Source organism: Rhinolophus sinicus, chromosome 5 (genome assembly GCF_057876585.1).
Source record: "Rhinolophus sinicus isolate RSI-liver-muscle chromosome 5, RSI-T2T, whole genome shotgun sequence".
NCBI lineage: Eukaryota > Metazoa > Chordata > Mammalia > Chiroptera > Rhinolophidae > Rhinolophus > Rhinolophus sinicus.
Window position 1 is genome coordinate 64,387,501 of NC_142505.1, and position 26,901 is coordinate 64,414,401.

General features: G+C 40.2%; 1 protein-coding gene across 16 annotated transcripts in view; it reads right to left on the reverse strand.

Annotated features, from left to right (window-relative positions):
- The window catches only part of FOXP1 (forkhead box P1), a 579,583-nt gene that overhangs the window by 47,692 nt on the left and 504,990 nt on the right, over positions 1 to 26,901 (reverse strand). For all 16 annotated transcript variants that reach the window (XM_088798543.1, XM_074313283.2, XM_019746870.3 and 13 more), the window contains one exon: positions 7,571 to 7,675. In XM_088798543.1, coding sequence (XP_088654669.1) covers positions 7,571 to 7,675 — 105 coding nt within the window. The remainder of the gene's footprint in view (positions 1 to 7,570; positions 7,676 to 26,901) is intronic.

A 26,901-nucleotide genomic window follows, 5' to 3' on the forward strand; every position in this document is an offset into this window, starting at 1 on the left:
TATATCTGTAAGTATGGGATTTCCTGGACAGCTAATATCCACAAACAATCAAACACAGGAGGAACACGGGGAAAAAGGCAGCATTATTTCAAATTTGAGCTGAGAGTCGTGATTTGTAAAGGGCTGAACAGGAACTGGAGTTGAAATTTGAAGCAAGGAAATTCTTCTACTAGGCACTGATGGACATTTCTCTGTTTCTCTTGGCTCCGCGCAGATTTTTAGGTCACTGGGTTTTGAATGCGATGCCAAACGAGAATCTCACCAGTACAGAAACTTTGAAAATGACAACTAACTTAATCCCATAATTTAAATAAAATAATAATAATAAAAAAACCTAATGATACTTCACTCAAGAATCAGAGCTTTTTATGAGACCTGTTGCCAATATTAGTGTCTTGGAATGATCTCATCTTTCATCCTGGCTAAATTCCAACACACAATTTCATTAACCCAGGTACTGCAGGTGATAAAACTCATTTTTCCCTAAAGAGACAGCTAAAAAGTACCAGTTATACATTTATGAAGTACCAGCAATCAAAATTATGGATTTTCTAAAAGGTTTTTAACTACTTTTATTGAAAGGAAAATCGCTGTCTCAGACTTTTGTGACACTACTGCTAATAATAAATTTTACCATTAAGACATGGCCATAATATGGTAGACAGTGTCAATAAAAGTACGGAGCAAAGATGATCCCTGTCTTTTAAGTAATGCCTTCTAATTACACCCCGGAAATGATCACGTGCAATACCTAAGCTACCTAATGGCTCTTAAAATATATGAATGTACAACAATGTATATAGAGTGATACAACGTGCTCCATACACAGAGGCAGTTATATGTAGAATTAATTGCATGAGTAGACATTCAAAAATTCTTCTGATGCTTTCAAAGCCTACCAGAAAAAAATTGCATTTCATTTGCATTTCTGACTAAAATCTGTTTGCTGGGGAAAAAAAAATGCGTTCAAATGTTATTTGCTTCTTTTTGAGCAAAGTGGTGGCATCGGGCCTGTTATCTCTGGCAAACTTGTCTAAACTTTCTCTCTAATATTTTACAGATCACTAGAGGGCACTGTGGGATTTAGGCCACTCTGACCTCTACCAGTACTTGAAAAGGTCTTGAACTCCCGAACAATGTCAGAAAGGTGAAAGGAGAGACTTTTTAAAGGGGGAAAAAAACCCTTTCTTGGTAGCACCCAATTTTAATTTTTCCAAAATAACTCAAAAATGCATAAGTGGAAAAGTCAAATTCATAAAAATATTAAGCTCATTTTCTAATACTTAGATTGTCACCTAGGATGTACTGGGGGGAAATGTCATCCTCATGTTCTTGAGATTTAAATAGTGAGGACTTCACTTGGCAGGCACCCACATTCTAGATGGCTTTCCCTGCCCACGTGCTCAGGTCTCCTGGACTAACTAGAGCTAATTTCGCTGTGAACGTCCAGGCGGGCACACTGAGAGCCACAAATGGGGTTGAAACAATTTATGATATCCGGCCTCCTTTGACATGTATTAGCATATACCTGGTTTCTTTAACATACACTTTGTTTTTCCAAAACCACAAACATAGTTGCTGGAATTTCATGTGGAAGCGCTTAAGGGGCTGAAAGTTAACACCTTGGTGATCCTCGCAGCCTCACGGTGGCTGCTGAACAAAAGCCTCTTTGTCGAGGTGTTCTTGAAATGTTTTCTTAACATGTTCCAAGTAGTTTTAGGCAGGGAACTAAAGTAAACAAGATGTTACCATGATAAAAACACTTGTGAAAACATTACAGAGAGCACTTAGTAGTTTCTTTCACATAAAACTCTTCACAGTTTTGAAAAGTAAAATTCACAGAAAAAAATTTTTGTAAGCAAATTACCAAAGAAATGTCCTCTGCCGTTTACAGCCCTGGACCTTTGTGAAAGGGTCAGAGTTCCACCTTTGGGCATGTTCTTTCAACATTTCTCTCCATGTAGTCTATTGAAGCACATGTAAAATTTGTTTTGGCTTTAATAAATAATATACACTAACATGCAAAGGAGTTTTTGTTTTGTTTTGCATGGTGCTTTTCTCCAGGAGAAATAACCAAAAAACAAAAGGAAACACCCCTCCCCCCCAATTCTTTTCAAATGGATACTAACCAAGGATACAAATTATACTTTTATTGGATGTTATACAAGTGACCATGGGGGGGGGGGGGGGGACGACAAAACTAGCGGAAAAAGTATTTTTCCCAAGCACATAAGAGAACCTGGTATTTGTGAAACTATGGGTCTGTGTCTGATTTTTACATTCTACGTTGGAAACAGGAAAATGTGGTCATGATTTAACCTTCAAATCCACTCCCCACCTTGCCAAATAATTATATGAGCCCCTTTTTAAAAAGAAAAAGGGAAGAATTATAAATCCATGTTTCTACTTGTAAAGATTCTGTGTTCAACCTGGTCTCGAAGAAAAAAAACTGACTTGACTGGGAGAGAATGGAGACCGCCGGGGGCGTGACCTGTTCGGAGGGCACAGGGCTTGTTTCTGTTTTCCCGTGTCTGAGGCCCCCAAGCAGGGCAAGGCTGGAGGACCGCGTGAGTTAGCAGGAGCACCGGCAGGATGTAGTTAGCACTAACAGATACAGTGGTCACAGGATAACTCATGGTTGATAGATTCTTCAAAAATCAACTCTAACACAGCAACTTGTTTTGAGAAAAAACAGGGAAATAAATGTGTACAACAGACTGGGTATCTGCTGATTTTGATAAAGCGTCCCTCTATTGGCTGTGAGGGAAAGACAACAGGATGGTTATTTGTACAGTATTTATCTTTGAAATCAAGGGCCCTGTGGTATACCTCACCTTGGGAACAAACACTGCAGAATGATCACAGAAAAGTGTCAAATCTCTTGTTTTGATTTACCAACAGTTAGGATATTTCTTTCTCAGGAGGGAAAAAATATGCCTCATTTTTAGACTTGTGAGTCCCCTCTCCCTTCCCTTAACCCCTGTTAACAGTGGCATTTTATTGTCAGATGGGATTTTTATCCTGAATAACCAAGCCTGGACGTTCTAAAGGTGACATTGTACTAGCCTGAGCAACCGAAGATCAGAAAACAGCTACCAAGCAAAGTCACTTTCCCCTCTCCTCCTGAACCCTAAAAACAGGGTGGAAGAACCCACGTCCACTAGGTGTAGAAACGGTGGCTGGTGAGTGAAGTAACAGGGCAACACATGCATGGATATTTTCCCAAATGTGAATAAATTGAAGGGCTCTGGGAATTCAAACTAAAATAACACGGGATAGCAATGCCCAAGGAACTGCAAAAAGACTTCTCAGCTAAAATATGATGACACCAAAACTGTACCCTGGGTCAGAGGTCAGCAGTCTGGAGCAAGGGACACAGCCACACCCGCTCCTTCCCTGCGGCCCTGTGGGAGCTTCTACAATGGCAGAGAGGAGCAGTCGTGTCTAACATACCATGTTTCCCCGAAAATAAGATCCACCCCGAAAATAAGGCCCAGTTAAAACTGTCAGCCAGACAGACACATTTAGTATGTTATGACGATGTTCCAGAAAAAGATGACATGACTGAATAAATGCAGATTGTTGTACATGAAAAAAAAAAAAAAAAGACATCCCCTTAAAATACGCCCTAATGCATCTTTTAGAGCGAAAATTCATGTAAGACCTGGTCATATTTTGGGGGAAATACGAGAAGACCCGGTCTTATTCTCGGGGGAATATAGTAGCCACTTTCTGGTCCTTTACAGAGAAAGCTTGCCATCCCCTGGCCTAAAATCACATTCAACCATGTGGGACTTAACCAGAAATTCATGGTTAAAGGATTATATTCATGAACAGTCTTTTTGGAGACATCAGGACTTTGCACAGTCACAAGACCTTCCCTAAGTACAAGGGCAGGAATGCTTGGATATTTAAAATGATTGCTCTTTAAAAAACATATTTAGATAGATAAGAAAAGAAGTACTAATGTTTTTAAAGAGTGCCAACTATGGGCTAGGCACTTGACACGATGTACCTTTTAATTCTAACAACCCTAAGAGGTGGTTACTATTATTGTCATCCTAAATTACACGTGTAACAGGAAGGCTCGTGATGTTATGTAACCAGCTCAAAGAGCACACCAATAGTAAGTGGCTTCGCTACCCAATCTGCCGTTCCTCAGAGCTTTCTCTGTACCTACTGCCTTAACAGAAAGCATATAGATAATGCTACACACAGCTTCTTACCAGGCAGTATTGTGCAGTAGTTCAGGGCGAATGCAGGAAAGCAGAGGCCTGGGTCTCGATCTCTACTCCACTTCTTATTAGCTATGTGACCTTAGGAAAATCACTTACCCTCTCTGCGACTTGGTTTCCTTACCTTGATACTGAGAGTAATACTTCAATACTCTCACTCTAAGATGGTTGTGAGGATTAAATGAGTTATTTACGTAAAGCACTTGGAATTGTGCCAGTGGCTAGTTTAGGGCTATTTAATCATAAACTCTTACCAAGGGAGTGTAAAATTATGGGATTAGAAGATAGGTGGAAAAAACCCATGAAATGGTACCTAAATCAAGGTCAGAGCAATGCTACATTTCCTTGAGTAAGAACACATTGAAGAATCCACATCTCTCTGGTATCGATTTGCTTGAATCACAAGGAAACACCTCTAAGGAGAGATAGATAATGAAAGTGAACAATGTGCCCAGGAAAGAGATGCTTTCAGAGTGTAGAAATCTGGCAATTTGAGAAGAAATGCTTGAAATGTCACTTCCCAATAACAATGACTTCATTCAAAGAGGCCACGTGGTTGGGTTTGAGCCATAAGATGTTTGGTAGCTCTTTCTGTCCAGTTCCGTGGAAAGAAAAGTTGGTTTCATTACAGCCAATGTGCTCACCCTTTGGACTGTGTGGAGATGTCGGAGACAGGAGTCTGCCAGAAGACTAATCTTCCCCTACATCAGGCAACATACTCAAACCTGAAGACAACTCTGAATTTCCACGAGCTAAAATCATACTGTAGAAGAAAATCAAAATTCTGACTTTGTCAGACAACCAATCCATGTGTAAGTAAGGAAAGCACCAAGAGAACTGCATTCTAGAGGGTTTTATATTCGGCATTTACTTTCCCTTTGCTGGTTTACAAGACTCATGTTTAATCTCGAGAGCCAAGGCTCCCATCCCTAGCGGCCGTGTGGTTCATAGGGGTGAACGTCTCTGTCTGCTCTGGAGGTGGGCATGTGATGCAAGCCTGGCTACATCACTGTGATTGGCTCAAAGCTAGAACACATGACTCAATCTGGGCCAATGACAGTCTGCCCAGAACTTTTTCTGGAAAAGAGATGCACTCTGCGAAAACATTTGTGACCTATAAATCTGTCTTCTTCAGTCTTGGAAATAGCCCAAGAATGAAGGCAACACTAAAGAAAGCAGACCTAATAGACAAAGAACCAAAACGCCAATAACCTTGTTTAAGCATCTGGATCCAGCCATGCTTGAAGTTAGTGAATCCACTGGACTTCCTAATTACAGCAGCCAATTATCACCCAGAATCCTCCCATCTCCACCAACCCCTGCTTCTTTTTTGGCTTCAGCCAATTTAAGTTGGGGTTCTATAGCTTGCAAACAAAAGTCTCCAATAAATAAGTACTAGGAAATAAGCAAAAATTGAAGGTTCATAGTGGGCATTCCAAATTCCACTGAACAAACATGAACTGAGAACATGTCATGTCATGTATAAAACCATAATATTTGCTAGTGGTTTCCTATACAAAAGCCAGACTCCTAATATCCTTAGAAAAGGGCTTTTTTGTTGTTGTTTTTTTTAATAGGAATCAAGTCTAGGCATCAATTCTAATGATCTTTAGATTCTTTTCTTTAGTACTCCAGGTGTTTGAAACTGCAGTGTCCTTGTAGAGGTGTCCTTTCCCATACATACATATAAAATGGATACACATCACCAAGAATGTGGACAGCTATCTTATAGTCCTAAAGACTTTATAAAACAATCATATTTACAGATGTTTTTCAGCCTATCAGTGAAAAATCACTACAGATTCTATCAGTGAGTGAAATTAGCACCAACACATTTATCAAAGCTCACACTGGGGCAGAAGGTGAAATCAGAATTTAAAAGTGGTTTCTGCCAAGATCTTTTAATCTCAATACCTACATAGGAATTGGCAAATGATCAGGGAATAACAACACACAGATTCTATAATGAGTGATTCATAAGAGAACAAAGCCCAATAGCACTGACTTGAATCATTCCGTAGTAATTGTGAAGGGTTAGTGCTTAGTTTAAAATGAAGTATTACTGCTCTTGATTGTTGATATTTAGAAATACTTTTTGGCATCATTTAAAAAAAATTGTACGTACGTTAAGTTTTTAATGACCACATAATGCTCTTAAAATAAAAAATTAAAGCTGGAAAGCTATAAAGTAGTCACAGATTTCCATTCATTAATCAAAAAATGCTATTCACCAAAACCCTTTGCAGGTAACACTAGCTACATCTTTAAGGGTGGCTTTAATATTTGCATCTAGGTCCATAAAAATAGATATAGACATTGTTCTAACAATATAAAGACCACACAAAACCAGCCACCTGCACGTAAATCACTTGCCTCTATTTCCTGGGGATTGAATGAGAGAGAAAAGCCACACGAAAAGACCTGACAACACTCAACTTGTAAACCATTATGCACCTAAATATATAGGAGTTATGTGTATGCATACGTTTGTTGTGTGCTACATAAATGTTTTAAATATAATGTATTCAGTCTACATGGCAATGATTTGATGTTACTATATATGTATTTATGAGATGGCAATAATGCAGGGCAGGTCAGTCTAATTTTTTTTTCCAAGGACAAGGGTACTATATGGGTAAGGTAATATAAAGATGCTGTGCAGAAGCATTTTGCTTGAGCTATGAGAAGACTAACACATCACATCATTTACTTTCAGGGATATTTACCAGTGTTACAGATTCAAATGGGATAACCCAAGTTTTAGTCATGCTTTATTTGTAGAGAGTAAGGTTACTCCATTCTCTCTATAAGGACAAGACTCTGATCAAAAGCCAACACCAACATAGAAAGATAAGAATCAAGTTGGCAGCATCCACTCCTTATGTTTATGGAGTCATTTGTATAAAACAAAGAAAAGGCCCAATCCACGAGCTGCAATTGACCAGCAAGTGACACCAATTTTATAAAATTAGAGTGAGTATGCCAGTGATTCAGTATGTCAAGATATAAATAAAAGTTAAAACTAATTATTGCAAGTTTAAAATTGGGAGAATTTTTATTTAATCACTGACCTGGAAAAAAACAAAACCAAAAACGGGTAAACACAGGCTCTTACTAAGAGGAGCTAAACTGCCCTTGGGTGTGTATCTTTTTATCTTTTGACAATGCAACACCCAACAGGTTTTGGAACTATTCCTACGATCTTGTCATTTATAGTCCACTCTCAAAACAGTGGTGTGAAACCCTCCTTCAAAGAGGCATTTTATGAGGAAAAGCATGGACAGTGGGAGGTGGTGGCTATGTGAAAGAAGGAAGCAACATAAAATCCTGCTTACTTCAGAAACGACTGGAAATCTTCACACACTGCTTCACAGCCCGGCCACTTGCACACGCCATGTCCATAGAGGGGGTGGCTGTGGGAGTGCTCCTCATGGGACAAACTGAAAGAAACACAGGGGGTCAGAGAATGGATCTGCTGCCAGGAACCATCCCACCAGACATAAGAGGCCAGAGGAACCCACGCAGACAACAGCAGGCTGGATGAATCTGGGGTTTCCTTTTCCCACGAATTGTACTCATTAATTCTGCATTGTTATTTAAAAGTTAAATCCCCAAATGTGGACCGCCCAATGTTAGGAATGTACCACCATATATGAAAAGCGTTTGACAGCCTTCTGTTAGAGGCAAAGCTCTCTACTCAGACTGTGAAGGACCTTTGTAGAAGCTAAGACTTGTCTTTTAACCTCTATAATGAAAATTATAAAATCTGTACTTGATTTTGAGATTTTCTTACTGCTTTCCACCCAAAATACTACACATTTTCCTCTTCCCTTCCACCATAAACTACTTTTGCATAATTCGTACAATCTTTTCACAAGTTAATTTTATCAAGCAAAGAACAGTGAAATTAAATAATTGAGAATAAAATTTAGAAAGACAAATGTATCCAAATAGATGATTAGATTAAAAGGGGGAAAAAAGCTAATAGTGGCAAGAAGATTATATCCCTAACATTACTGACACCAAGTGAGAACAAACTTGGCAAGAACTTGAAGGGGTTAATCCTCATGGGTTTCATATCAATACATGATGACTGGGCCAGGGATCCAGTGAGGGGAGCTTTGATCCGAGCCCCCGAGGTGCTGGCAGAGTGTACCTGCCGCACTTGCTGCAGAACCACATTCTCAAACATTTTCTCTATGAGATTTCTGTATCCAGACTTCTTTCAGACAAATTATTTTTACAGTCATTCCATAACCTTAGATTCCATCAAACAGAAATATAACACTAACACTGCAAGTTCTGTTTTGTACACAAGTACATTCTCTTCGAGGAAAGGTCTATTTTGCAAAGGACAGTGAATTATGAACACACACACACACACACACACACACACACACACACACACACACACACACGCCTTGCATTTCCTATTACCTCCAGAAGATGTATTCCTACATCTGACTGATTCACAGAGCAGAGCAGATACACACAAATGCCACTTGTCCCTAACTTACAATTAATCCTCACTGAACGTTCACAGTAAACACACATGCACAGAACTACAACTTATGAAACATCACTAGGTCTTCCTATGGCTTTTGAATGATTTTGCTGGAAATCTAATATAATTTGAAAATAATAACAATCTATTTTGCCTTAAAATAGAAAATAAAACTGGGAATACCCCCAAATTGTTCAAAAATAACTTATGAAAGGTACCTCTTATGAAGAGAAAATAACACAAGTGAACTAAAGATATTTATAAAGCCAAATGATAAAAGGATATTCTCTAAGCAGTAAAGACAGTCAAATTCCATTGGACCAAAGGAAAGAATTACTACCTATCCATGTTCATCTTCAGATTTTTTTAAATGAATAAAATAGACATGAGCATATAAAATGATGGCTGTTAAACTTATTATATCATTTTATGAAATATGAAAGTCAAATCATTATGTTATATAACTTATACACTGCTGTATATCAATTATAATAAAACTGGAAAAAACAGATACAGATTAGAATTTTAAAGAACTATTGATAATATTTGAAATTAAAGAATCCTTCTAAATACTAGAATTCTCAGATAGTCTGACAGAAGGAAATCATTTAAATAGAAAATTATTATTACCTATGGCTTAAAAAGAAATAAAACCTAACCACAATAATGATTTTCTTTACCAATTTTATTAAGATTAACTTATTTTCACAATGTTCAAAGTTAATATATAATTTGTTGTAGAAAACTTGGAAAATATTGAAAATAATAAATTACCCTAAAACATACACATTTTTTACAAATTAACACATAAAGGTTTATATCACTCTTTTATATTTCACATTATTTTGTGAATAATTACTCATGTTAGCAACTGGACTTCAAGAACATTATTTACTGATGCACAACAGCCCATCACATGCCACCTTAGCTCCAGTTACATGCCAACATTTGTCTAACCATTCCTCTATTTTGGACATTGAGATTCCCTCCATGTTTCCTTAATTTATGAAAAATGCTGTAAGTAAAATTTACCAGGCTAAACATCCCAGTATATAACTGATTTTTACCAGAAGACACATTCAGAGAAATGGGATCATTCAGTTAATGGGTACTAAGTTTTAAAATCTACTATGAATATTCTATTGGATTGCTCTCGAGAAATGCTGCATGCAGAGTACCTTCTGAGCCATTGTACATATTTCTGTGTGATTCTTTAAGTTGGAAACCTGAAACCTCAATAAGTGAGGATATAAAATTAATATCAATACAGGTGCACCTCACAGACACGGTGGGTTCTGTTCCAGACCACCGCAATGAAATGAAATGTCACAATAAAGTGAGTCACAGAATGTTTTTTGGTTCCCCAGTTCATATAAAAAAGTTATGTTTCTACTATACTGTAGGCCTATTAAGTGGGCAACGTTATGTCTAAAAAAAAAAACCAATGTATTTACCTTAATAAAAACTTCATTGCTAAAAAATGCTAACCATCATTTGAGCCTTCAGCGAGTCATCATCTTTTGTGGCAGTGTTGGCACAAACCTTCAATTTGTGAAAAAACATAGTATCTATGAAGCACAATAAAGCGAACACAATAAAACGAGGTATGCCTGTAGTTAAAAACTGCAAATGGTTATTCTACTGTGCTTTTTGGGTTAAGCTGAGAGTGTTCTGAAAATAATTGTATGAGAGAAAATAATATGCATTCACTAGAGGAATTTATGACTAGAAATAAAATGTACATGATTTAACATGACGTTTGCCACTCCCTGCCATCCCCTTGTTTTCTGGTTAACATATCTGTGAAGGCTCCATGGCCTGAATAAAAACTGTGCTCTAAGAATTTCTTAGTTCATCTTGGTATCCTTATTTCTAAGAAAGGAGAGATGACAACTGATTAAGGCCTTAGCAGGACAACCAGTGATACCTGAAGTCTAGAGAAAGTCACACATGCATACATAGCTACACACACAGAAGACCTCTGGAAAATCTGCCTCTATATTAAAACCATATTTTTATTGCAAAAAGGATTATATGCTCTTATTTTTTTTTAAAGTTTACATAATACTGAGTAGGCTACTAAACAAAGTCCACTCCCGATGCCAGACCCCACCCCATCCCACACCCAATAACCTCACCCGAGTTAACTGCTAACATTCTGGCACATTTTTCTTCTAATGTATTACTAGTTTACAAAAATGGAAACATTCATATGGTTGTCACTTGCTTTTAATTTTTAATATACAGTTGGATACTTTTAAATACACAGTTGTGTGAAATAAAGTGCTTGGCTTTAGAAGCAAAAGGAATAGATGGGCAGTGGTGCTCTGACAGAGTGTCTCTGGAAAAACATAAAATACTGTCATGTCTGTGGCCTCTGGGGAGAGGCAAAAGGAGTCTGGGTGGTGAGGAAACTGAATTTTCACCGTATCACTTTTTTGTTTCTTCTGAAGTTTTTATTTTGTGTGCTGTAGGACTATTTTGCTGTGGAACTGTTAATTTTTCACATACATAAACACACACATATACACACATGAAAAAAATCAAGTGCTATGCAGGTCTCGATTTTCAGACTGCCCTTTGCTCTGACAGTAGGAGAACGATGGCTGCACACGCGCGGTGTGGGGCTGAGGCTCACTCCGGCTTTTCAGTCATTCTGTATGAAGCACCATCAGACACCACCAGCTGTACCGCTGAATGGCAGCTTTTGTTTCATCAGAAAAGTGGAACAAACATTTATATTCTGACTGCCTTTTGGGACTTGCCAAAAGGGACAAGAAGGGAAATTTAAAAATGAGGGAAAGAATGGTTTAAACTTGAATTAATTAGAACTACATTTACAGAATGAAAGATGGTGGGAAAATGACCATGTAAGCATGTGATGGCTGAATAAAGCCTGTGAGCTTAATCATTTAAATCAATTGTCCAAGGGTAACTCACCAATGTGAGAAGTATGACTTCTGAAAGCTGCCCAGGTCAGTGACGGATAAAGACGCTTTTCGCTTTGAAAGGTTTTAAACAGGTTTGCCCCAAAATTAAACTTTTTAAAATTTAGAGTCAATTGTTTAATAAAGTGTTTCTTACTATAAACTCCCAAGCTGAAAATTCCTAGGGGCAGGGATCGTGTCTAATTCATCTCCACATACTCAGTACCTCACACAGAACGTGGGCTTAATAAATGTTAGATGGATTCATGAATGAACAGACAATAAATTACTTTACTCTATTTAATTTCTATACACTCAGTTATATATCCAGTTTTTTTTTCATTCTTGAAGGTAAAGGCCAGAGTGATGCCAATACACTTAAGAAAATAGTGTTCTGACACTTTTCATTAATTTTACTCCAAATATATGAAATACAAATAGTATGGAATCAAGAAAAACCAGCTGATTTAAATTTCTTCCGATAATCCTTGATATGTAAAAATTAAACATATTTTTAACACAAGAACAGTGATAGCATTTCAGGTTAGAAAGCACCAACTTGTCATGGAAAGTATAATTACACATAAATATGTAATAACAACTTCTGATATTACATATTAAATACAGTATATATTCAAGTATGGTGTAATGTCATTTTTCATGACATTTATTTAAGAATTTTTTCTATTTATTCTTTTCTTATCAAAGTATACCAGCCGGAGACTTAACTTCAACACTGACTTTAGCCTTTGAGAAAATTTTATGTAATGACTATGGTTCTTCAATGGTGACTATTCACTATTACCTTCCCAAGTTCACAAGTTAACCAAAACGTGAAACCAGAATCATTAAATTCACCTGCTAAAACTAAGAACAGCTTCTCATTTTCAGTCTGTAGTCTGAGTCCTAGTCCACTGTATATATATAACATATTTTGTTTATCCATTCGTCAACTGATGAACATTTGGGCGATTGTGATTAGTGCCAATACGAAAGAAAACGCACGCCCCCGTACTTGTTTACGTTTTCAATTCTTTTGGGTATATATTTGGGAGTAGAACTGTTAACTGATGTGCTTACGGGACAGCTAACATTTTGAGGAACTGCCAGACTCTCTTCCAAAGCAGCAGCACTACCTTATATGTTCTCATCTGCACTGTTTGAGGCGCCACCTTCTCCAGATCTTTGCCGGTACTTGCTACTGTTTGTCTGTCTATCTCAGCCATCCCACTGGATGCAAAGCGGTACCTTTTTGTGCTTTTTATTTCTATTTCCTTAATGATGAATGATGTTGACATATTTTCATGTACTTTTTGACCATCTGTACATCTTTTTCAGAGAAATGTTTGTTCAATCTATTGTCTATTTTTCAATATTGGGTTATTTGTCTTTTTATTATTGAGCTGCAAGAGTTTTCTTTTCTTAACATATTCTATGTTTGCAAGGTCCTTCTCAGATACATTATTTGCAAACATTTACTCCCATTTTGTGGACTGTCTTTTTATTTCTTGATGCTGTGCTTTGAAGCACAAAAATTTTAAATTTTGATGAAGTCCAATTTATCTATTTTTCACTTTGGTTCCTTATGCTTTTGATGTCAAATCTAAGAAACCACTGACTAATCCAGTGTAATGAACATTTATTCCTGTGTTTTCTTCTAACAGCTCGAGCTCTCACATGTAGGTCTATGACCCATTTTGAGTTAGTTGTTGTATATGGTGTGAGGAAGGGGTCCACTTCCTTCTTTACATGTTGTCCCAGCACTGTTTGATAGAAAGATTATTCTATCGCAAATAAATTTTCCTTTGTCAAAAACCAACTGAACATAAGTGTAAAATCTGTAGTACTTTTGTATTTCATTTTTGCTAGATTTGTTTTCCCCTAATATACTGCTTGTTCTCAAAAGAATTTATACTTCTTATCAACTACACTTTTTGAAGGACGAGTGCCTGGGGCAACTGTGTTTCCCAGATACTGTTGAGCCTTTGTGTGCTGAAAAATCTTTTCTAAATATGTTTTGTGGCTTTCTCTGCTTAACATATAAATGGGGTGTTAAGTTAACCTTTTATTGAGTCACCAGTACTATTTCTCTAAGGGGAGGGGAGGGAGTTCAGTGAATGAAGACCTCATTTCTCATTTCAGCTGTGCGAATAACCAGGAACCATGCTAGTGTTTTAACTGCCCTGCCCTCTATTTCTACATTTGAAAACTGAAGGAAATCACACAAGATGGCCTGCGTTGCTCCTCAAAGTGGTAAAACCTCCAGCAATCTTCCACCAAGAATGTGGAGATAGAGAGGGAATGGGCACAAATGACATATCTTGTTACTGACAAGATGAAAAAAGAGCAGGCACTTAATGAGCACTGGTTAAAAGAATGAATGGGTCCATGCCTTCCAGTAAAGAGTATGAGTCCTCAGCACTGCTGCGCAGCTACTCTCTCCTCAACTATTTCCCACACCCTGCAAATATACCACCAAAAAGCACAGCTAATTCCGTCAGCTCCTTTGAATGACAAGCAGTTCTGATCCCCCTTTCCCCACTGGGCACGTTCTCTTCTCCACCTTTTGGCCTCTCATCCAGCCATCCAACCCTAATGGACAACTGACCCTAAAGCAGCCGCAGGTTTGCTGACAAACTCCCTCTGTGCCTCACTATGGCTCAAGTCTCCCTTGTCTGTCTGTCTTCTAGCCAGTTCTTTGGCCTTATATCCATGTGCACATGCCTCTTAATGTCCACCCCGCAGCACTGTCAGCCACACTCTTCCCCTCTTGGACCCCTCACAGCCTAGGGCTTTGGCCGGATGGCAGAGGGTGGAACTACTCCAGACACCTCATGTTTCTAGAAAGGTATTCTTGTGACGCACAGTTTCAGGACTCTCTATTAATAAAAAGTGCCTGTACACTAAACTTGTAATACAACTGCAATATAACAATACTAAGTATCAATGGAAACTTTTCATTTGCTCAATTCTTTTACGCATTACACAGAAATGATGCCACTTTCTCCTTTCTCTCTCTCTTCACTTTTTACTCACCACATTCCGCTGCCTTCCACTTTGCTGCCATATCCTCCTTTCAATGAAATTTAAGTACCATGTCAGGGATTTCTTAGGTTTCAATATGAGAATATGAATTTGATTTCTAGTGATGAAGTGATAGCTCAAAAAATAATGAGACTTCAGATTTTTCATACTAAACTTTCAGGAACTAACTGGTATCAAAAAGGTCAACTTGAGTGATACCAAACCAGGTGAGCTGGGCCTGGAACCTGAGCACAGTTGACCTGCCAAAGAAGATCAATGAAGAGTCACAATAGCAAAGAGGTGACTTCAGTGTCTAGCATGCTTTTCCCTTTAGAGCTCATTCTTCTGCTAGCTTCCATGTTACTGTACCCTCCTCAAAATCTGCGGGGAGCCCAAACCCCGTCTCTTCTAGAAACTGGAATGACAGCTCAAGTGTCTTCTGTGCTACACAGCAGTTCTGGGAAGGGTTCTTATGCCTGCCTGCAAAAGCACAAATGGTAGTGGGGACAGCGGAAATGATGGTGACGGCCCTGCATCTTTCTGTAACTCTGTGAACATGACCTTTCTCCTTTGCCTTCCACTGAAAACACTTGGAGAAGCAAATGGGCTTCTCATTTCACACTGAAGGGTTGTTAAGACAACTTAACGTATCTTGTTTATCGCATACTGTCTTAATTTTTGCTTTTCGCTCATTGCAGAAATACACACACTATCCTACATATTTATGAATCAGTTTTCCTAAAGCAAGCTGGCAATCAGTTCTATAATCGGAACACAAAGAGAAGGGTGTTTTTAGAGCCCATTAGAGGGCCTAGCCCCAAGTGACGAAAGATGGAGCTAGGACAGACTGAGACACACTCACACACTTCTCTCTCTCTCATGCCGTGAATCCTTCCTCTCCTTCCCCAGAACGCTCGTCATCTCAATTTTCTGTGGCTTTTTAAATCATGTTTAATTAAAGGATTTCACATTCCCTTGTGATATGATATTCATGAGTAAAACTTGTGATTGGAGTGACTGTGAATTAGTCTATTAAGGGCCAGATTTGTGCTTTTACACAATGGTAGCGATTACTGTTATAGTATCTGCTCTCAGAATGTTCTGCCTCAAGATGTGAGGGTTACCGTAACTAACTTCACATCTGAAATACAAGCTATTAGCCATTTCTGCCCAGATTTCCCTCCCCAAATTATAAATTATCCTGAGATATAAAAGGGCATCTTTGTGCAGCGGCCCTCAGGGCACCCCCACTGAAGTGGTGTGTGGTCAATGGAGTGCTATACAGACACCCCATCTTTTATGGTTTCAGATTCATGTTCAAGTGTACTGGGGAAAAAATCTGACTACTGTATCAGGTTTGTGATTTCTCAGTGGAAACCTTTTATGAAACGTATTGAAGTTAGTTAATTTTCAGAAAAATTCTAAGTAAAAATAATAGGTACATGCCGATATGGCAAAAACAATCATGGCCAAAGAGTGACTCAAAGATTGCTGACGTGGGCTGCGCCTGATGAAAATCACGTCTAAGGCCAAGGACACACCACCTTCCTTTTCCCATTGCTATTCCGGGAGTATGGCTTCTCAGATTTTTCACGGCTATAAACCACCTGGAGACCTTTCCACCATGCAGAGTCTGACTCTGCAGTCCTGGGTGGGGCCAGGGCCGGATGTCCTGCGCAGGACCCTGGGAGGTGCTGAGGGTGCCGGGCCACGGACCACACAGTGAGCACTATGGACCTGGAGATTCCCTGTTCTGTGTCTGACCTAAAAATGACTGTGCTTAAAGAAACACTGGGGAGGTTCTCTCTCTGTTAATTGTCGGCTGAAAAGCAAGCTGGAGAAGGATAAATATGGCAAGGGGTGGGGTTGGGCAACCGATCCGAGCAATAGCTGCAAACTCATAAAAATGCTTGTGGGCCCGAAATCATTATTTAAGCATTACAGGCAAGGCTGCTTTTAAAAACATGTAACAAAACAGGTAGGACTGAGGGAAGTCAGCACAGGGAAAAGGCCATTTCCTGTTTCTGCTTAACAAACACCCATTCTCCATTATCACCAATCTGTAGAGTGAATAATATCTGCCAGGTATCACACTGATCAGGAATATCCTGGCCTACACTGTGGAATCAGTAGGCTTGGCAACAACTCCAAACTTCCCAAACTCCAGGTTTGCCTCAGGTATCCTCAAAGCCTGGTGGTGTCCCTGGCCCGGGAAGGAGATGACATGTGTAAGAAAAAGGAGGGTTTTGAATTAACTTTTTAGGAAGATAAATGATAGATTTGGGCTTTTCTAGGAAACGGCATACCAGGAAGGTGGGGTTCCGACCCACTCAGCACAGGTCCATATTCGGTCGAGGCCCCTCTCGTACCAACACCCAGTATGTGACGCGACCCTCAGTGCTGGGCCAGTGTCAGGTGGAGCAAGAATACATTTAAAGGCTGGCATATTTAATCTACATTAGACAAAAATATGTAGTATCTCCAACCCCTGATTTCACACATATCACTTTTTAGGATATGGCTTATTTCATCTAAATGAAAAAATAACTCAATTTTTAGGAAAATAATATAAATAATAATGTAAGAAGACATGGCAACCATGACAATGGGGCACATACTCAAAAGACTGAAGGTGGGAAAACCAAAAACTCTCGAAGTATTCCTCAAGGAGACTGGGTGTTCAGCTGGATGTGCTTCCCGAGTTGACGCTGACCCAGCAGCAAGTCTCTGAAGACATACCTCAATCTGAATTTTCATGGGGACTGAAGAGCCTCAGGGTCATCCTGAACTTATGGGGATAATGACCTACAAAAGGCCAAAGGCATACGGTGCAGCATGTCCCATGCTTCTACAACTAGAGCGTGTCATTTAGGATCTAGGAGCATCTTATGTGTAGGATGTAAGAGTGACTAGTAATTGTCTGCCTTACCAATGCTAAGATCCCGAGGTTGGGTGCCATGACAGGTAATGTGTTTGGCAAGTTCCTCTCTTCCCCATCCACACCCCCAATCTGCCTCATCTCCCTTTCCGTTACACTGGGCAAAACATGCCGCCTTGATTCCCAGATGCCAGGAGTGTGGGGCGCACAGCCCAGCGGAGTAGGGAACGACAGTGTTAGTATCTGAGGCTGCCTGGTGCATTCCAGTCAGTCAGTCACAGACAGAGCTGGTGATGACAAAGCCAGAATGCCTGTGTTTGCATGGTGCCGAGCGAAGGAATGAAGAGAGGAAAAGACCAGAACAGGGAGAGGCCACGCTTTTGTTTGTGACACCAGTAAGGGTTATCCTGAGCCTGTGAGACCTTACCCCTGGCAGCATTAACAGTGGGATCTCCTTAAGAAAACAGAGTGCTTTCCAAAGAGTGGCTGTGAGCAACTGTGTCAATACAGAGAAGGGACCACTAATCCAAAAATTATTAACACCATTAGGCAGGCATTCTCATTATGTCAGTGCAAGTGTGTTTGCATTGGTGACTCACAAGGTCTGTGTGGAGCCTTGCCCCTATGTCAGAGGAACCAACAATAGCCAGAAAACCAAAGAGCATAAATAAAACTTCCAATACTAATTCTCATTTAATCCCTCCACCCCAGGACTCTACGGATGGCAGCACAATTATACTCTAGAACCTGAAGAATATTTTAAGTGAAGCGTGAGGGCCACATGAGAAAGCAGTGGAGGAAAGAACAAGAGAACTGAAGATATAAATTGACTCAAAACTATTAGGCACAAGCATTATGTTTCCTTAAAATTACTCCCTACTTTATGTAATTGTATTTTTCTGTAGTAGAAGGTGCTTCCTTAGTGGTCACTGAATTAAACTCTTTAGTACCTGTAATTTAGCAGGATTCAATAAACATCTAGTTTGTGACAAACATGGCGCTGGGTTCCGAGATCAGTGTGTCTAAAGGGATTCATAAGATCAAAGGGTGGGTGGTTAGAGAATATTATAATTTCTGTGTGCATGCATTCAGGTAATATTAGAATTTTATATGAATATACACGTGTGCACGTACAAGTATTTGTCACTCCCAAGCTGCTAATTTTTATAGTATAGGCACAATATTAGACGTGTCTAATTGATTAAAAGTACACTTACTAGGGGAGCATATTCAGATTTTTTAATAATGATCAGGTGAATGAATAATCAAACACCTTTGGAGGTCGTTGTCAGACGACCGCCTCTTCCTCTCTAAAAGAGTTTTGCCCAATTCTCTAGCTGGGGAGGGAGAGAGAATTGAACAGATGGCTTTAACATAAAATGCTGTAATACTTGATCTGGACATTTAAGTATCAGTAGGAGCTCAACTGCTACAAGGAAAAGAACACGGCAGGCAGATAATCGAAGCATAAAAAGCATTTTCAGGCATTAAAAAAAAGGAATTACCAAGACAAAACCAGAGTACTTACAAATAACTTAAAGGCCAATATTAGGAATTTTTAAATGAATTTTGTTCCATAAAATAGTTTACATTGGATCATAGTCTTAATAATTCTTCTCTGCAATGATGAGCTCTGGCCCTGGAACACACTGTCCTAAATAATAGTAAATAATAGTTATCCCATTCACTTCTCTGTTACTTGGAATAACAGAAAGGGGAAGAAGGCCAAAGCAAAACTACAGCCGCTGGGATGTCCACAGCAGCTCTCACAGTGCGGCCCCTGGGAACGTGCCAGAAACCCAGGTTCTTAGGCCCCAGCCCCACCCCAACTTACTGAATCAGAAACCCTACAACTGGGGGTCAGCAATTTGCAGTTTAGCCAGTCCTCCAGAGGATTCTGATGCAAGCTAAAAGCTGAGAATTAACTCTTACCAGAAACCCAGACTTTCTCTCACTTGGAGCATTTGTAAGTATCAACAACAGCTAACCAGGTACCCCTACAGCATCGCTGCCAAAGGGTAGCAAATACGTAAATCCCCTTAATGGGTTCTCATGAGTTCACCTTTATCTGAACACTGCATCTCATCTCTGCAAGAAAATTTAGTAGCTATTACACGCTGGGCTGGTTGTGCTTCCGGGACAGGTCATGGCAATGGACAAGAGACATGGGACCTTTCCTTCATGGAGCGCTCTGTGTTAGAAAGTCTCACCTGATGCATATTACATACACAACAATATTCCACTAATGCTCGTTTCACAAAACTCACACACTGTATTACATTTTCCATATATTCCTATCACTGCATTTGTTACAGTGTTGCAGGTGTCTGTTCCCATGTTCGTCTCTGTGATTAGGCTGTGAGCTCCTTAAGGGAAGAACGATGTTGCAGTTATCTTTTAATTCCCAGAACCTATATACTTAGCACAACAAATGCTCAGTAAAAGTGGTTTGAATGCATAAATGACTTGCATAACACTGAACAATAATCTTTAACAGTTATTGAGCACCTACTGTGTGCCAGAGACGACAGTGCGTATGAACTCACAGTTCATCTATGAGGCAAGGCCTGGTACCACACTCACTTTGGATAGAAAGCTGAGGCATACCGAGATGAAGTGAGTGAGTGGGCAGCCTGAGCTGAAATGCAGGCAGCCGGCTTCCATCTACCTCAGAACCAGGAAACACAGCCGCCCCCGCATTAACCCAGGTACGGCCGCCATTAAGCCAAACATGTTCTCCTTTGGCCCCTGCCTCAGGCCCTTTTCTCTTGTTGTGCCATCTGCCTGGAAGGCTCTTCCTTCACTTCTTCACATCTGTTCTAGAGTCACTTCCTCAGAAAGCTTTTGCCAGACAAACCAGCTTATCCAACACTCTTTCCCCTTCCCTGCTTTATTTATTTTTTCAGAACTTGATTCTGTCTTTTTATTATGTAATTACTTGTTTGTTCTATTTTTCTTCTGCAATGTCAGCTCCATGAGGACAGACCTTGTCAAGCTCTCGGTTGTACCCCCCGAGCTGGGGCACGTGGAGCGAGGTTAGAGCGTGGTAAGTTTTCTGGAATGAATGGGTACACCTTAGTACTGTCCAGTGCCTTCTGTCCCACTCGGGAACATATTTTTGTTGAACTTTGGACCACTTCCCATTTATCCTCAAGTTTCTTTTTAGGGCTATCTGTACAACCCTATAATTTATTCAAACATCACAGGATTATTCCAGCTTTTGGTGTCAATTATTTTCTTAATGAAGCTGCCATTTATTTCTCACACTGATCTTTAACACGAGATATCTTGTTCTTGTCATAAATATGACTCATATGGAAAAATTTAACTTGAATATAGGGGCTCATATGTACCAGGATATTTCTATCAATATTTAACAGACACAGCCTAGATGCCTGTCCGATTCTAAGGTCTATGGTAATAATTTCAGTGGAGCTTTAGCCTTTCCCATTTATAAGCCGAAACCCCACCAGGTGACTAAAATGGCTCCTCTTGAAACCAAAGACGACATCATTTACACAAACACTTTAGGTTTCTCTTTCCTTCTGCCATAATATACCTTCACACTCAACATTCACAGCCAAGATGTACAATATACACAAAAAGGAGCCTTGAAAGACATACCTCAAAGTATTAAAAAAGGTAGAAGGAAAAAAGAAAAGGAAGAAAACAACTTGCCATTAAACTGATTTCCTTGAAGGCTATAAAAGGAATGAAATTTGAAGGTCATAGAGAGTGTCTGTTTGTTTAGGGAAGCCTTATAGGTAGTATAAATATCAGCTACAGTTGCTATGGGGTCTGTTTGTTTACCAAACAAGAATACAAATAGTTACACAAAAGCAGAACAACACCAGGGTATATAAATGGAGAACTCTTTGCCTTCTGATAAATTTTCCAAAGTGCCTTTTAAAGTGTCCCTCTTTTTCACTCATTTACTGGGAAAGCTGTTTTCTTGATTCTTACTTTTTAGTTCTGACAACTCCAGGGAATGTTTTACTCTCAGATTTTTGAGGCTGATAATGATTTTCTTTTCCTTTTCTGTTTCTTCATTTTAAGGCTCAAAAACCAAAACAGCAAAAATAAAAATGAAAACTAAACTAACCTAACAATCAAAACTGTACATTGAACAGTTTTCACAGTTGAAAATGCAAACACAGAGAACAAAAGTTGGCGTTTACAGAAGAATTCTAGCATGGGCATGCCGACCTTAAACTGAGTTAACCCATGACCCATCACCCAAAAAGGTCTGTGTGTGTGTTATTCCAACTGACTTTCTATCAACCAGGTATGCTTCATGCACCTGAATTATATCCCCTGACATAACCATTTGCTTCTAAAATGAAGCAGGGAGAAAAAGGAAACCAGCAAAGCTGTTCTGGGATTTCTTAGCCGAGTGATTGTGTGTGGTGGTGTGTGTGTACATTGTAACTCAGATCTACCCTGAAACAACCTGTGCCACGAGGCGGTGTGTGAGTGGAAGCCTTCTCTTTACACTACGTTGACCACAGTACACACCAGGCACAGCCCCAACGCCTTTCTGTGAATGGGACAGCTTGCCATATGGATGAAGACGCTGAACAAGCTGTCCAACTCTTGGCGACATGTGCCCAGGGGATTGGTCCACATTAACACCACCTGGGCTTTGGCACTTGTGCTCTGTATGTGCAGAGGCACCGAGGAGCCCATCAGGATGTTATTTTTGAGTACACACAAAAAGGAAAATGACAGTTAAGAGAATTCTCTGGCTAGCATATCTGTTGTTCGATTCCCAAAATAGTTTCCCAAAGGAATGGTTATCTTCTTTATTCACACAGGCAGAAATGACAAGCTGGAACGCATATTAACAATTTCCCTTTGTGAGCTTCCACGATTGTTTTAATGAGGAGAATATACTTTATAATATACTTAGGCCTTGACTGATCACAAAGTGGGGTAGAATAAAGAACTTTAGGACTACGGGACATTGTAACACACTCATTTGAATCACCCAATTGAGCCAGTTAGCAGTTGGGGCTGGTCAGAAAGGCTGCAATGCCAGGCTACAGGGTAACTAACACCAGTGCAAAAAGGCATCTTTACAAGTCTAGAAAAAGCACATGATTTCCATTTAAGCCTCCCGCCGAGGTCCCCTCTCATCTGGCCCCATTACTGGCTTAAGAATACAGGACTCCTACTTCTCATTTTAACGAGAATAGCGTAATACCATGACTTTTCCAAGATGCATGGCTCCTGCAGACTCGTGGCTTCCCTTTCCACTTTTGGGTGGAGCCAATATCTGGCAAAGAAAATTTTCTATTCATTTAATCCAAGTGGCAAAGTGTGCATGTCAGTAAGATTCTTTTACAGGTGAAAAGGCAAAACCCACGACAAGGAACAGTGCGGCAGGAGTTTCCAAAAGCTTGGTCCTCACTGTTCCTCTGCCACATGCTTTCCTTCACACCCTTGGTGTAGAATAAACATTAAGAAAGCTAAAGTATATTTAGGAGGAGGGGACATAAGCCCTTCTACACACATGCAAATACCTGTAAAATGGTTGGGTACCAACAAAGGGACCTGGCAGAAAAAAAACCTTATCAGCAGGAGCAACTCATCAGAACAGAAAGTCTACACGAGAGAAACTAGGGGTGGGTTCAAATGTTACTGCGTGGGAAATGCAGCATGTGAGACATGAAATAGCCCATGCTTGAGATTCACTTTATACAATATCCCCCCAAAATTAAAATCAACTGGATTCAAGAGAAACTTACACAATGAAGGTGACTCTCAACACCAATGATGTCATTTATTGGAAAGCATTTATCATGTAGACACAATAAAGAGAAAAAAGCTTATAGAGTCTAATGATGGTATGTTATGGTAAAGTACTTTGAGATAAGACATAACAGCTCTTAGAGAATAATGGCGGAGATTTTTTTTTTCTTTTAATCACAACACAAAGCGAATAATCAAGAAAATCCATAAACCGATCCCTCATGCTAAGTCAATATTTTAAAGATTTTTCTCCCTGTGCCCTCCCTGTACTTGTGAATGACAGGAGGTGATAAAGCAGCCACACTGCCCGAGACAAGCTTCCTTCCCAGCTTCTGAGACTCAGAAGCAATTGGTTGTAAGCAACAGGACAAACGCATCACAGCTCTTTGAAGCAAGCTAGTCATCAAATACCCAGCAGCACAGCTGGGGGACAAACTGTTGATTAGCTCAGGTGCTTCTTTCTGACACAAGGAGCAACATTTTTGCCCTAAACAGGCTACTTCCCATGCAGACAGACAAGGGACAGGTGACAGTACCAAGTGTCTGCTTTGGAGCAGAAAGAAGGCATATTTTTAGGCCTTGGCAGCGGGCCACACCCATGCCTTTCGGGTCCCCTGCAACAGCTGACAGGACAGGCCCAGCCTACTCTTCACGAGCTCCACTGCTAGTCACCTGACCAAACTCCTTACAAAAGGAGGAGGCAGGGTGGAAAGCTGGCAGCAGACTGCCTCCTGGGCTTCTCCCCGACAATCAATCGCTGAATGCATAGTTCTGTCCCCAGGCTACCAACTTGAAGCTTATAGCCTGATCCTCCTCCCTGGAAACTGTGGTCCAAGAGCCTGGGTGGAGCCACGGTGGTTCTGCTGAGCGGCCCACCTGGCTGTGGCTCACACTGCAAGGGCCTGAGGGTCAGGGAGACCGAGTTCCTGTCCCCGCCTGGTCTCCAACAGCTGTGAGGCTTCTGCAAGTTATAAAATCGTTCCAAGCCCCACAACACCATTTCTACAAAGAGGACAGTACCCTGTGGGGTTATTGTGAGGATTAAATGGGAACATCAATCCGAAGGCCCACACCAAGTCCTCTGTACACATGTCCAGCAAAGTAATAGCTCAATACATGGTGGCTGCCTTGTCACCACCATCATATGCCAGCTACTGATTCCTTCCAGCAACATTAGCTCTACTCTGTGGGCTCAAACGAGGATGGCAAGTTTTGTAGACTATGTCTAGGATGTTAACCAAATTTGGGGTGGGGGGGGGGGGAACTCTGTCCTTTTTAACAGTGCCAAAACCAAGGTGACTGAACATGCCACTCGCATTGCTTCTAAACTTGGGTGTGCGTGCCAAAGCTTGGGGGTCACGTCAAAGTGCAGCTCCGGACTCAGCAGCTCTGGGTGGGGCCTGACACTGCACCTCTATCAAGCTCCAGGCGATGCCAGAGTGGCCGGCCTGCAGCCTCTGAGCAGCACGAACCTAGGGCCTGTGTGACAAATAAATTCCCATACCTCCTCTCAGGTCAGTAGAATCCAAATCTTCACAGCAGAAGTCTAGGAAGCTGTATGTTTTAACAAATACCTGTGAGGTTGGCATCAGGAAATCTGAGAAACATTCTTAGGTTTAATATCAGGCGTTGGCAAAAGTTTTTCAGCAAATGGCCACATAGCAAATATTTTATTCTTTGTGGGCCATATGGTTTCTGCTATAACTGCTCAAGTCAGCCACTAGAGCGTGCAAGCATCCATAGACAATGTATACATGAATGAGCATCTCTGTGCCAATAAAACTTTATTTACAAATGAGCAGTGGGCCAGATTTGGCTAGTAGGCCATAATTTGCTGACCTCTGTTCTAGATCAACTGCCTCAGCACATACTGGCAGGAAGGAGCAGTAACGATTCAGAAGACAATTCAGGAGAATTTGACTGCAGGTTCTTCAGTGTTCTAATGGGAAAGAAAGATTTGTGGTAACCAGTGTGTTCAAGTGCTTCAAATGGAAAGAATCACAAAAGAAAGCATCTGATTTTCAGAAACAAAAATGAAAATGTTGAAATGAGGAAGAACTACTCAAGAGTAATAGGAACTAGAGCTTAATGCTTAAATTTCTGGCTCAGTAGGTCCTCAAGATGAAAATATGTAAGTTATAGGCTTGTGAAACTGGGACAGTTCTGAAACCAAGCTTCTAGAATTTTAGCAAGTAAACCAAAAGCACCCATATTTATTCATCAACACAGAATTTAGTTTAAAAAAACAACACAGAAAATAAAAAAAATCAAAACACCAGGCCTATCCACATTTCTGAATTCCTGCCTTTTCAAAATAGTGGGGCCTGGTGAACACAAATGCTATTGTTGTATAGTCAAATACATGACACTATGTCAGGAGGCCACAAATACAAAACAAGAGACTGTGTATCAAGTGAAACTATCTGAAAGTACACTAGCCAAACGAAAACCTTTTGGGGTTATTTGAAAATAGCTGCCAACTGTGAAGTGTAGAAAATGCAAGCAACTGGACTCCACGGGGCTGCATCAACAAATGAGAATAAAAACGAAGGCAGGGGCGCCATGAGAGGACATGAGGCAGGGCAGACCTCAGAGAGAACGGGGCCCAGTGTGGGTCACCTGGCTCTGAGGACACGACATCCTCCAAGAAAGGAGCGGCTGCAGAACTGTGAGCGTCCCCGAGTTTAAAGAAAGCTCTTAATTAAATGCTTAAACAAGACTTGGAACAAATATTTAGAAGAGCTACGAATCTGAGAACTACTCAAGTTATAAAACATCTACCAGTGGTGGTGAACTGAAAGCAAAAATCTGGGAAGGATCAGAAAAAAAGGACTATTTCTAATATGGACTTCAGAGGACAGCTGAAATAGAATAAAGACCATATGATCTATCACTGAGGAAACACAAGATTTATAAGACAGGAAGGAAAGTGAGGACACTTTGAAAAGACTGAGAGGCTTGTTTTGCATTTGCCTTTGTGCAAATCCTGCATGGAGTTCATTTTTGTTTTTTATGTGCTGTTTCAGACCTTCAACGATTTATATTTTGCAAATCCTACCCACCCCCTCCCTTCATGAAATGCCTAGTAAATATCTGTATCCAAGTTAAAAGAGGCAACTGCCATTTTCCTTTAAATGTGCTGCTTTGCACACAGTAGGTTAAGTGAATACATATGTTGTTGAATTGATTTTAAATTAAATTTAAAATTTCTTTTGGGAACATTGACTTTAATTTATCATAATTAAGCAATCATGTGATGCTTAATGACAGGGATACGTTCTGAGAAATGCATCGTTAGGCGATTTCGTCACCGTACGAGTATCACAGAGCGCCCCTACACACACCTAGATGGTTGAGCCCACTACACACCTCGGCTCTGTGGTACAGCTTACTGCTCCTGGGCTATAAGCCTATACAGTATGCTCCTGCACAAAACAACAAGATTAAATCAAGCACCAGAGAAAATGATGCAATCGAGAGATGTTGTAAGCACGAGACACATGAGGCTGCTGCTGGCGTAACGCGGCCACTGTTTTACAGCACACCTTTTCCCATGAGTAGAAAGAGTACCCCTTAAATTGA